At 40.3% G+C, this 12,567-nt stretch overlaps 1 protein-coding gene across 1 annotated transcript; it reads right to left on the bottom strand.

Moving 5' to 3' along the window:
* Positions 1–1,374: 1,374 nt before the first annotated feature.
* On the bottom strand, positions 1,375–12,004 carry LOC117544974 (chromodomain-helicase-DNA-binding protein 8-like). Its single transcript, XM_034214594.1, has 9 exons — positions 11,685–12,004; positions 10,918–10,987; positions 10,724–10,836; positions 10,438–10,536; positions 8,924–9,036; positions 8,579–8,734; positions 8,288–8,441; positions 6,844–6,942; positions 1,375–1,433 (listed from the first exon to the last, which is right to left on the bottom strand). The coding sequence occupies exons 6-9, from the start codon at positions 8,651–8,653 to the stop codon at positions 1,390–1,392; spliced, it is 372 nt and encodes a 123-aa protein (XP_034070485.1). The 5' UTR covers positions 8,654–8,734; positions 8,924–9,036; positions 10,438–10,536; positions 10,724–10,836; positions 10,918–10,987; positions 11,685–12,004; the 3' UTR covers positions 1,375–1,389.
* Positions 12,005–12,567: the final 563 nt, after the last annotated feature.

Here is a 12,567-nt window from a genome sequence, read left to right as displayed (position 1 = left end):
GTTCTTCTTCTCTGTCTTCCGGTTGTTGCCTGTTTTGAATGACAAATACACACTACCGCCGCCTGCTGGTAAGGAGAGTTATTGCCACTCACGCATGCGCAGTTTGTACGTGCTCGGCGAGTATAATAACAAATTACTTTATGTAGATAGTTACGAAGTAGTGTAATATATAACTTTTTTAAAAGTAATATGTAATCAGAACAACAGGAGGTCACGGCTCTCTGTTGAACAGGACTTGCGAGTGGCCCTCTCCTCAGCGCCCCGACAGGCACATGTATCTCACTAATTTGTAAGTCGGCAAAAATATTTACAATAGCACGTTTCAATGCTGATTGCTGAAATGTTACATTTATAATTTGTAGTTCAGGGCCATGCAGTGCAGCTTCCTTGCATTGACAGTTCTCTGTGCTGAATTTCTGCTGAGTTTCCTTTGCCTCATTTTTAATGTTGTGACCTGTCTGGTTTAAATGAGTGTGTTGCTGCTTTGATGAAGCCTAATTTGATAAAGTTTCAAATTAATTTCTGAAATATTTCGTTAATAAATATTTCACGAGTAACATAGTTCTCTTTGTCACATTTTATTTGGCATTAGTAAATAATTATGCACATTTACAGATATTTTACATGATATGAGTGATAACACGTGTTATAAGGGCTATTTTGCACAATAGGTGTGCCTTGAGATTTTTACTTGTCCTTTGGTGTGCCTTGGGCACAAAAAGTTTGGGAACCACTGGGCTAGACAACCGACGGCTCCCCCCGCTCCCAACTATCCTTCTCTCCAATGTTCAATCCCTACGGAACAAATTGGACGAATTGGAGGCTTGTGCTAAATTCAAGCGAGATTACATGGACGCGTGTCTGCTGGCATTCACTGAGACGTGGCTGAAAGCCTCGGACAGCAACGAGGACCTACACATCAGCGGTTTTGGGTACCCTGTTCGGATGGACCGGTCGCCTGTCATAACAAACAAATCCTGCGGGGGTGGAGTATGCTTTTATATCAACAAAAGGTACTGTAATTCCTTCACAGTTCGGGAGGAAATATGTACTCCGGATCTTGAACTGTTATCCATTTCGCTTCGCTCCTTCTACTTGCCTAGAGAGTTCCCCCAGCTGTTTTTCACTATTGTTTACATTCACCCACGGGCAAACGCCTCAGCAGCCACTCAGCTGATTGAGGAAGTTACTAACAGACTGGACTCCCTCTCCCCCGATGCTCCTAAATTTATTTTAGGAGATTTGAATCACTGTCAGGTGCATAAGACCTTAAAAACATACAAGCAGTATGTCACATGTCCTACAACTTTAAATAAATCCACTATTGACTTATGTTACGGCACGGTGCCTGGTGCGTTCAAGTCCCTGACCATGCCCCCTTTTGGAGCTTCATACCACACGAGCGTTCTTCTGGTGCCGATCTGCAAACCCATCTGCAGGAAACAAGTGTGCACAAAAAAAACTGTGAAAAGTTGGACAGAGGAAAGCATTGCCACCTCACAGGCATGTTTGGACTGCACGGATTGGGATGTGTTTTATAGCTCATGCTCTGATCTCAATGAACTGACGTCAACTGTCTCATCCTACATATCATTTTGTGTGGAGTCTAACATTCCTTGTAAAGTCTTGTTTTTAGTCTTACTTATCCGACCTGGAAAACTTTGCAGCCAATCTTATTTGTTACAGTGTACCGTGCACCAGGTCCTTATTCAGAATTCTTATCAGAATTCTCTGAGTTTTTATCAACTTTGGTTCTTAAAACAGATAAAGTAATTATCGTAGGTGACTTTAATATTCATGTTGACGATGATAAAAATAGCCTTACTGTTGCATTTAACTCTATATTAGATTCTGTTGGTTTTTGTCAGAGTGTAAATAAACCAACCCACTGCTATAATCACACTCTCGACCTTGTTCTGACTTATGGTATTGAAATTGAGCAACTATTAGTCGAACCGCATAATCCTGCTTTATCCGACCATTTCTTAGTAACTTTTGAAGTACTGTTACGAGACTACAAAGCATTAGTCAAAAGCTCCTGCAGCAGAAACCTATCTGTTAGTGCTATAGCCAAATTTAAGGAACAGATTCCACCAATACTTAACTCGATAGCATGTCTGCATGTAAGGGAGGAAACGTATACAAAATGTACACCACCCCAAATTGATCATGTTGTTGATAGTGCTACAGATGCGCTGCGAATAAAATTAGACTCTGTTGCTCCTTTGAAAAAGAAGAAAATAAAACAACATAGACTAGCTCCATGGCATAATGCCGAAACCTGCAAAATAAAGCAAAAGTCGAGACAACTTGAAAGGATATGGCGTTCTACTAAACTTGAAGAATCTCGTTTAATTTGGCATATTACTCTCAATGAATATAAGAAAGCATTGCGTAAAGCGAGAGCAGCTTACTACTCTTCATTAATAGATGAGAATAAGAATAATGCAAGATTTATTTTCAGCACTGTAGCCAGGCTGACAGAAAGCCACAGCTCGATTGAGCCTTCTATTCCTATAGCACTCAGTAGTAATGATTTTATGTGCTTTTTTAACGATAAAATTGTTACTCTTAGAAACAAAATTAATGACCTCTTGCCTTTGACCAGTATAGTGTTATCAACAGCTCCCGGAAACGTAAGTTCTAATATTACACTAGATAGTAAACTAGAATGCTTTTCAGCCATTAACCTTGAACAATTAAATTCAATGATTCTCTCTTCTAAACCATCAACGTGTATGTTAGACCCAATTCCAACTAAGCTGTTGAAGGAAGTTTTTCCATTAATTAGCACTTATTTATTAAATATTATGAATATGTCTTTATTATCAGGCTATGTTCCACAATAATTCAAAGTAGCAGTGATAAAACCGCTTCTTAAAAAGCACAACCTCGATCCAGAGGTTTTAGCCAACTATAGACCTATTTCTAATCTTCCGTTCCTCTCAAAAATTCTTGAGAAAGCGGTCGCAAAACAGTTGTGTGATTACTTAAAAAACAATGATTTATTTGAAGCTTTTCAGTCTGGCTTTAGAACACATCATAGCACAGAGACAGCTCTGGTTAAAGTCACAAATGACATTCTAATAGCCTCTGACAAGGGACGTGTCTCTATTCTTGTTTTGCTCGATCTCAGTGCTGCATTTGATACTATCGACCATGATATCTTATTGCAAAGACTAGAGCACTTAGTTGGCATACAGGGAACTGCTTTAGACTGGTTTAGGTCCTATCTATCTGAACGCTCTCAGTTTGTACGTGTCAATGATGAATCTTCCACGCAAACCAAAGTTAGCCATGGAGTGCCACAGGGCTCAGTGCTCGGACCTATTTTGTTCACATTATATATGCTTCCGTTAGGCAATATTATAAGGAATCATTCTGTAAACTTTCATTGTTATGCGGATGATACTCAACTATATTTATCAATCAAGCCTGATGAAATTAATCATCTAAATAAAATTCAAGACTGCCTTAAGGACTTAAAAACGTGGATGACCTTAAACTTTTTGATGTTAAACACGACCAAAACTGAAGTTATTGTACTTGGCCCGAAGAATCTACGAAACAAATTATCTAAGGATATACTAACTATGGATGGCATTAATTTGGCCTCCAGTGAGACTGTAAGGAATCTTGGTGTTATATTTGATCAGGATTTATCCTTTAACGCCCACATAAAATCAATTTCAAGGACCGCCTACTTCCATCTACGTAACATTGCAAAAATCAGGCATATCTTGCCTCAAAACGATGCAGAGAAACTAGTCCATGCATTTGTTACTTCAAGGCTGGATTATTGTAACTCTTTATTATCAGGGTGTACCAAGAAGTCAGTCAAGTCGCTTCAGCTGATTCAAAATGCTGCGGCTCGTGTACTAACCAGAGTTAGGAAAAGGGACCACATTACTCCTGTTCTGGCTGCCTTACACTGGCTCTCTATAGAACACAGGATAGAATTTAAAATTCTTCTTCTCGCCTACAAAGCCCTTAATGGGCAGGCGCCATCTTACCTTAAAGAACTCATTATACCCTACTGTCCTACTAGGGCATTGCGTTCCAAGAATGCAGGGTTGTTGGTTGTTCCTAGAGTCTCTAAAAGTACAATGGGAGCCAGAGCCTTTTCTTATCAAGCTCCACATTTGTGGAATCAGCTTCCAGTTTGTGTTCGGGCGGCAGACACCCTATCCGTTTTTAAGAGTGCGCTTAAGACCTTCCTTTTTGATAAAGCTTATAGTTAGGGCTGATTAGATCCAGCCCCTAGTTTTGCTGATATAGGCTTAGTTTGTCGGGGGACATCTTACTTCTTCCTTCTCTCTGTCTATACCTGTGTACTCTCATGTTCCGATTAACCCAGCTTCCCCAAATGTCTTTCTTTTTGGTGTCTATATACGCCGGGATCCGGAGTCATGGATGATCCTGCGCTCCTCTGTCCTGGATCGCGAGCCCTGGATCTTGAGTCGTGGCTGTGGTCCTGGATCATAGGTCCTGGATGGATATCCTCGTGGATTCATCTTACTATTATACACACATGCATTTCCAAACATTTGGACTACCTATGTTGCAAATGTATTATCTTTTCAATTTACACACGGCATCTATTGCACGTCTGTCCGTCCTGGGAGAGGGATCCCTCCTCTGTTGCTCTCCCTGAGGTTTCTCCCATTTTTCCCTTTAAACTGTGGGTTTTCTCCGGAAGTTTTTCCTTGTACGATGTGAGGGTCTAAGGACAGAGGGTGTCGTATTGTCATACTGATATTTTGTACAAACTGTAAAGTCCACTGAGACAAATGTAACATTTGTGATATTGGGCTATATAAATAAACATTGATTGATTGATTGATTGATTACCGTCTTCCCTAATAATAAGCCGTGGGTCACGAAGGAACTAAAGAGTGTTATAAATAGAAAGAAATGTATATTTTACACTGGAAGCAGTCAGTACAAAAAAGAAATTAACAGAGAATTAAGAAATGAGATAAGAAAAGCTAAAATAGCTTATAGGGATAAGGTGGAACTCAAATACAGCAGTGGAGATCTTCGGGAAGCCTGGAGGGGAATCAAATCAATGTCCTCCATTCCCAGGGTAACAACAATGACAGGGCTAGGAATCCCATTAACATTGAGGGAACACATGAGGCAGACCTCCCCAATGCTTTTAACATTTGTTATTCTCGATTCGAGAAAAATGATTTCTCCATAAACACCTCAACCCTTAGAGAGTCTCTCTCCCCTATCTCAGACATAGTCATTGAACAGGATGATGTTAGGAATCTCTTAAAACGAGTCAATATTAGGAAGGCCCCAGGTCCTGACCATATTTGTGGGTGTACACTCCAGTATTGTGCTAGCGAACTCTGTGGTGTTTTCCAGCATATCTTCCAACTGTCACTTGAGAATAGCCAAATTCCTGATATGTGGAAATCCTCAACTGTAATTCCTATCCCTAAGAAACCTCATCCTAAAGTCCTAAACGACTTCAGACCGGTGGCTTTAATGTCATTGGTAATGAAAATGTTTGAAACAATTGTTAAAGGCCTTGTCATGTCAGTAGTAGGTGGTGAACTTGATCCTCTACAATGTGCGTATCAGGCACACGATTTTATTTCCTGGTGTGACGACAGTTTTCTGGATTTAAATGTCTCCAAAACCCAGGAATTGATCATTGATTTTAGACGTCACAAGGATGTTCCTAAGGAGTGCATCATACACAATGACAAGGTAGAAATTGTCACATCATACAAATACTTGGGCACCATTTTCGATGACCACCTCAAATTTGATGTGAATACTGAGTGTATTGTGAAGCGGGGTCAACAGAGAATGCACCTTCTTCACAAACTGAACTCTTTCTCTGTCAGGCCTTTCATTCTTTGTCGTTTTTACCAAGCATTCATTGAGAGCCTTATTTGTTTTTCTTTTATCTGCTGGTTCCATAGCCTTACACTGAAAGACAGGAATAGCCGAAACATCATTGTTAAAACCTGCTCCAAGATCATCAGCGTGAAACAGAGAGACTTAAATTCCTTCTGTAACCAACAGATTCTGCGGAAAGCAGAGAGCATTCTGAACTCTCCAGGTCATGTACTTTCACATGAATTTCGTCTGTTGCCATCAGGGCGAAGATATGCTCTACCTGATCAAAGGACTAATCGCTTTTCTAAATCATTCATCCCTTCTGCACTCAAACTTTGAAATTCTTGAAAAGGCTTTTAACTTGATTATTTATTTATTTATTTATTATTGTGATGCTTTGAACTATTTATAGTGTAAATTGGAATTATCCACATCTGCGCTCCCGGGTGTATCTGTGTGTTTTCTTCTTGTATGTTCCTGCCTATGTACATGACATAAGCTGCTGCTCATAACCAATTGCCCCTTGCGGGATTAATAAAGTTGTTGATTGATTGTTACACCTAACTAACGTTGCTGTTGTTTATGTAATAAATATATAATTGAAATGACATTACACATATATATTTTTTATGTTTTTCTACTGTGATTTATTCTGAGTCATCATTTCCTCCCTTCTGTTTCTTTCTTTATAAATATTTGTCTGCTGGCATACCAGCAGACCAGCATATATCTATCACCAGCTTATGTTAATATTAAATATACAATGTATTCTGGTAACTATCAAAATAAAGACATTGTATAGTGTTCATAACAGTATTTTTATTTAATAAATTATACTTAATACAATAATATTACAAAAAAAACCTACATCTAAATAAATATATCATCTAAAAAAGATGCATTTGATTTAAAAATAACAAATATAATTCAAAATGTAAACAGCAACAAAGAAATTATAAACATTTTTTTTATTTCTCTTGTTAATACCCATTATCTTCTCTGTGATGTATCTTCCGGTCTTTGCCAATCTGGCCAGCATTTCTTGGTCCTCCACGTCTTTCTCGTGCAGCCACTGCTTGAAGCAAACTGAAAATAAGAAACAACAATGTTTTAACAAATCTTATTCAATTATGTGATGATAGAACTGCAAACAGAATAGCTGTAACTTTAACAAAATAAATAACTCAGTTACCTCTAATCATTAACCCATGTTTGTATCATTGAGTTAACTCTGTGTGTTGCTGCTAGCATACATAATATATACCTGACGTGGAAACGTTACTCGTGGATGGGGCTACAGAGCTACTAGAAAGACAGTCGAACCCGGTGCTTTCCTCCGTCTGAATGTGGTGCACTTTTGCTAAATGTTTAGACAAATAGCTCGTGTTACCGCCCTTACATGCTAAATTCTTATTGCACTATTGGCAACGAGCATTTTCCACCTCAAGACCAAGCCCCCAGGAAGTGCACCAGACTCTGAGGAAAATATTCGTTGTGTCCAAACGGTGGTACTACAATTTCCTTATCAGTCTGTGACGTCGACCGGCCCAGAAATACTTTTTCCCATTGTCTAACATTGGGAAAGAGACGTCTGTAAATCGGTGGATAATTTTTTTTAAACTAAATAAACTACCCAGTATGAACTATTGTATAGCCCTAGAATCATTAAGTCCTTAAAGTTGTAAAATGCACTAAAAGCCGAATCTAGATTTATTCTCTCTCTCCATTCTTTCTAGTGAGCCGAGAGTGTGTGCTCGGGGGGCGGGGCTTAAGGGGCGCATGCTCTGTGAGCGCACAAACGGGTTCTTCTGCTCTGACAGCCAGGCATGACGTGTAATCTGTGACGTTTCGCTCTCTCAAAAGTTGGGCCATTTTGACTTCATGCGCCAATGAGCAGCTCTCATAGGAAAGAACGAGGCCCCTCCTCCGATGCTGTATCCAGTTCTTATTATACATCCATGCTCAAGACGGGTAACATAACTACCCTCGGGGCGCTTAGTTCTCTCCGCCATGTGTTTGTGTGCACACGCGTGTGTGTGTGTGTGCGTGTGTGTTTGTGTGTGTTGCCCCACCCCCTCGCACACCGGGAGAGAGATCTCGTCTGGATTGGAAAGATCGAAAATAAATCATAGACGCACTTTGTACTCTTATTGCATATTAGAAACGGAGTTGGCGACAGACTGCGATATAATGTTTATGTAGATATAATACATATGACATCTATTTTTTAAATGTCTCCCGTAACGATAAAAAGATTGATGACGTTAACGGTACCACGGTCTTTAATAATTCAGCCCCGGGGCCCGTTTAATACCAGGGCACGGTACCCATCCCTAGTTTTAATTATTACATCATCAATATTACATTTCAAATAACCAAGTACTTGGTTACCAACACAAAGCGCAAGTGGCTAGTGCTGCTAAGAACATACCTGGTGATGGTGTTGATGGTGGCTCTTCGCTGCAGGATCTGGTCGATGTCCTCCTAGCAGAAGCGATTGCCTTGACGTTCTCGTCCATGATGGCGGCGTAGGCTCCTTTCCTCAGCAGGTCCTCGATCTCCTTCTTGGAGAACTGCTGGACCGGCTAAAGGCGACGCAGAGAGACATTTACACAAGTGGATTTAGAAAACTCTTTTTGAAAATAAACTAAGCGTACTGCAACAGCGACTGACCCAAAAATTACTTGGCATCTAGAAATATGACAGATTTTATTTTTCTCACCCCGTTGTTGTTGCCACTCATGCTCTGCAGGACGGGACGGTCCAGCCCGAGCTTCAGACTAGCTTTATCCAGCATTTCCCTCTCATAGTTTCTAGTGATCAGACGGTACACCTTCACCGCCTTAGGCTGGCCAAAACGATGACACCGAGCTTGAACCTGAAATAAAAAATGAAAAGAGGGGTCAAAAGAGCATCATGTGCAGCTGCTGTTCAACGTTTTTAAGCATTAAATGGGAAAATATACACTTAAAGAACCGAGGGAATAAACGGAAAGACTGTTGTTGTTGTTGTAGCCCTATTGAACTATCTTTAGGACAGACAGAGCAGATATATATATATATCGTACCTGCAGGTCATATGGAGTGTTCCAGTCAGAGTCGAATATCACACAGGTGTCGCGCAGCAGTGAGGTTCACAAGTTCTTGATCAGGTGTTTGATGTGGGCTGGCATGATCCTTTCTGCAGCGATGAATAAAGAAAACAAAGAAGACATTATTAATGCCCTAGCCATACGAGGACGACAACGGCTAAACGCATAGGATTAACGCAAACGCAAGAAAGCTTCCATCCACACGCAATAGTCATCCGGATATTATCTGTCCACACGAGACAGCTCCGTTTAGCTCCAACCGCTGGAGAAGCTGCAGTACATATGCAAGAGCCTCTACGTGGCGCTGTAACTTCCTCCACAAAAGCAGCGAAGAAGCATGGTTGTCATGGTTGCCCTTCTGTTTATTCTCCACGGTGGGGGCCGAGGGAACCGGGCAGAGTTTTTCACCAGTCAACGTGTATTAAAGTTTAAATCTTCCGACAAAATTATAAACGTGCCGGTCAAAGGTCTTCTTTGTTATTTATTGAGCTTTAAAACAAATGAATAACGACTCTATATAATATAATAATAAAATACATGGAGCCTCTCTTTTTCCTCCCTCTCTTCTGACAGCGTCAGTGTCTGTTTCATGCAGCAGCTGATCCAGTAATGAGTGACCCGGCCGACAGTAAAAATAAACATATTTATAACTAGTTTAGGTAGTTTGAGAGGTGTCTCCGTCCTGTCAGATTAGACTTCACTCGCGTTTATGTCCATATCGAGAGAAAGATAAATAATCTGAATTCAGTGTGCAGTTTACTTTGACGCGGGGGTGAGCAGCAGAGGTGGGGAGAGGCTATTGCCTCATCATTATCAGAAAATGATCGTATATGGCGTACACACGGAGCCGTTGGACCCCCCAGAGCGTTGCGTATGGCGTTCTATCCACATTGGGACCCGTTATCGTTTCCTCAGTCGTTTAGTGCCGTATTCGGTCGTCCTCGTGTGGCCGAACGGTCTATATGACACTAAACAGTAACGCAAACGACCGTTTTCGTCCCCGTGTGGCCGGGGCATAATAATAGTAATGATGGTAACAACAATAATATTAGTATAACTATTTATATAGCACTTACACAATTGCAAAGTGATTCTCACAACAAAAATAAAGAACAAAACAATATCAACAATAAAAAAACTAATTATTATAGGAATGTTAAGATACAAATAAATGATAAACATTCTGAGAGGCCGACTACAAAAGGTAGACTCAATGGCTCTTGATGGCATCAATGAGCAGTCCTAAAACATGCTGCTGTATCAAAAGAAATATGTCCAGATTTCTTCTATTTAGTGTTGGATGATTTGTTGTATTGATTGCTGATGGATGTTAAGATATGTTTTACAATTATAACAAAAAGATTATTGTAATTGGAATCAAAAAGTTTACAAATCGTAGTTTTAATAAAATGACTAGCAATATAGGATTTATTCAACAGCGGTAAAGCATTAAGTTATTAAATTAACGTACACTGAACTGTAAAACTTACCACTATTTAGGAAAGGACCTGATCAGAAGGATTGACTAGTAAGACAGCAAAGAGGTGGAGGAGGTCTCTGTCATGTACAACCATTGGTAGATGTTACACCTGAAAGAAAGATAAGGAAATAAGACAACACAGGAGGACAAACATCCTCTGAAGTAAAAGACCAAATCATGTCAAGCTTTAACCTGAGGCTGTTTTTTCAGTCTTTACAATGCACTGTTGGAAATTACATTCCAAAAGCTAAATTCAAACTCAATACCATAAATAACTGGGTACCAAAGTGCTTTACCTGATAGGACACGTTCCACACGGAGCAGCAACCATCCGGCTGGGCCGTATGCTGCATATCATCTCCTCCCTCTCCACTGTTTCCAGTAGATCTCTACTGCCTGTCCAATAAAACTGAAATGCCCCAAAACAATCATATTTAAAAAGTTAAAAACAATAACTTGCTTTTGGCATTCAAATGTATTATAATCTCACCTTTTTCCTGGATGTCAGGAAGGCGTTCCCTTCAAGTCCGCAACCAGTCATAGGAGTTCAAATGCAAAGCCTGAACGATGACAAGAGCGAGAGACTTACATGTTACAAGATAAGTAATACCAGAGCAGTGTTTAGGACATGCAGAGAACAGATCAAATCCCCTGACAGGCTCACACACTTTGGTGATGTCCTCATCTGATAATAATGTTTCATTTTTAGCAGCAAAGTAACATTACTCAAGGTATATGTTGGACCCAACTCATGTACAGTATGTTTTGCATCTCCTCAACAATGGTCTGTATAGTTGAGTAGAAACAAACTGTCCCTACAGTTTCAGGTAGATTAACAAAGAAAAGTTTGCAATGAAGCACAAAACCCCTCTTTGTATTAAGCTAGCTGACACAAAAAGTACAGCTTAACATGCTAACCTGGTAGAGTTAGCTAACGTTAGCTAACTTCATGTCCAACTAAAAACCTCTAACGTGCATTACATTGACGATTTTAAACACAACTTAACTCTCTCAACTTGTAAAATAACGTTAATTTAACATACCCTTAAATAACTACATCACGTTTTTCAGGGGCAACACAAACTGCAGAAAACGTTAGCTGCTAACTGTTGTTAGCTAAGACAGCTAGCTCGTAACAATAGCCTCCTAGCAAACGTAAGGTTACGTTAACATTAACTTAACGTTGTAAGAAAGCAAAACGAACCTTCGAGACATATTTTATTCTCAGACTGGGTGTAATTGTGTAGCGTTGCTTACCTCCAGAAGGACTTTTAGCTGTTTCCCAGTAGAGACTAGAGAGAGCTGTCAGAGCGGTTGCTCTCAGAAGAGCAGCATTGGGCGGACCAGAGAAGACCAGATAAGACCAGAGAAGAACCAGTTAAGCACCAGAAAAGCACAAGAATGGTTCTTGAACCGGTTTGGTTTATTGGCAGTTTGCAAACCACTTAAGAGTACTGGAGTGTGAAAAGCTATTGAGTCAGTAGAGGCTTCTCAATACTCAAATTTCCCCTCCTCGACTCCCCTCCTCGGTTCCCCTCCTCGAGACTTAGACCCGCCCACAGGAGATGCGAGCGGAGGACCGAGGAGGGGAACCGAGGAGAGAGGAGGGGAAGCAGCAGACGTTTAAAGAAATGAGAACTGAGCGGTCATTTTAAAGAGACGTCCGTTCATTATTACTTGGCAACAGCTGCATCAGCTGTCGAGTGTTTTGTCATAGTCTGTATCTCTGTTAATCAGCTGAACATTGTTCCCCCACATATTTACTTTGAATTCATTGAGAGTGCGGTATAATGAGACAATAACAGGCTACAGATGCGGACACACACACACATATATATTTATATAAATATATACAATTTAAAGTATGAGAGCACTCTCATAATAACGTAACACAATCAGAGACTGGATATATCCCCCCCTCTCTCTGGTCGCTGAAATGGGGAATTGAAATTACGGGCCAAAAGTTGTATTTACATGTAAGTAAGTAAGTAAGTAATTAAAAGTAAGCAGAGGACACCAAACCAACTGAGACCCGTCTGTCCGCCGCATTTACGCACTGTACAACACACACCTACACACTGTACCACACACACCTACAGCTCCTAAAGCATAAGCCGTTGTGTATTTTATTATGTGAAGC

Source organism: Gymnodraco acuticeps, unplaced genomic scaffold (genome assembly GCF_902827175.1).
Source record: "Gymnodraco acuticeps unplaced genomic scaffold, fGymAcu1.1, whole genome shotgun sequence".
NCBI lineage: Eukaryota > Metazoa > Chordata > Actinopteri > Perciformes > Bathydraconidae > Gymnodraco > Gymnodraco acuticeps.
This window is presented reverse-complemented; position numbering and strand designations above follow the sequence as displayed.

What these genes read in the sequence shown, in the direction of transcription:
- LOC117544974 (XM_034214594.1), bottom strand. Translation starts at nt 8,653, where the DNA reads ATGCTGGATAAAGCTAGTCTGAAGCTCGGGCTGGACCGTCCCGTCCTG. An exon ending in TGAGTGGCAACAACAACGGG is followed by an intron (nt 8,442 to 8,578) that starts GTGAGAAAAATA and finishes CGTCGCCTTTAG; the next exon opens with CCGGTCCAGCAGTTCTCCAA. An exon ending in CATCACAGAGAAGATAATGG is followed by an intron (nt 1,434 to 6,843) that starts GTATTAACAAGA and finishes TGTTTCCTGCAG; the next exon opens with ATGGGTTTGCAGATCGGCAC.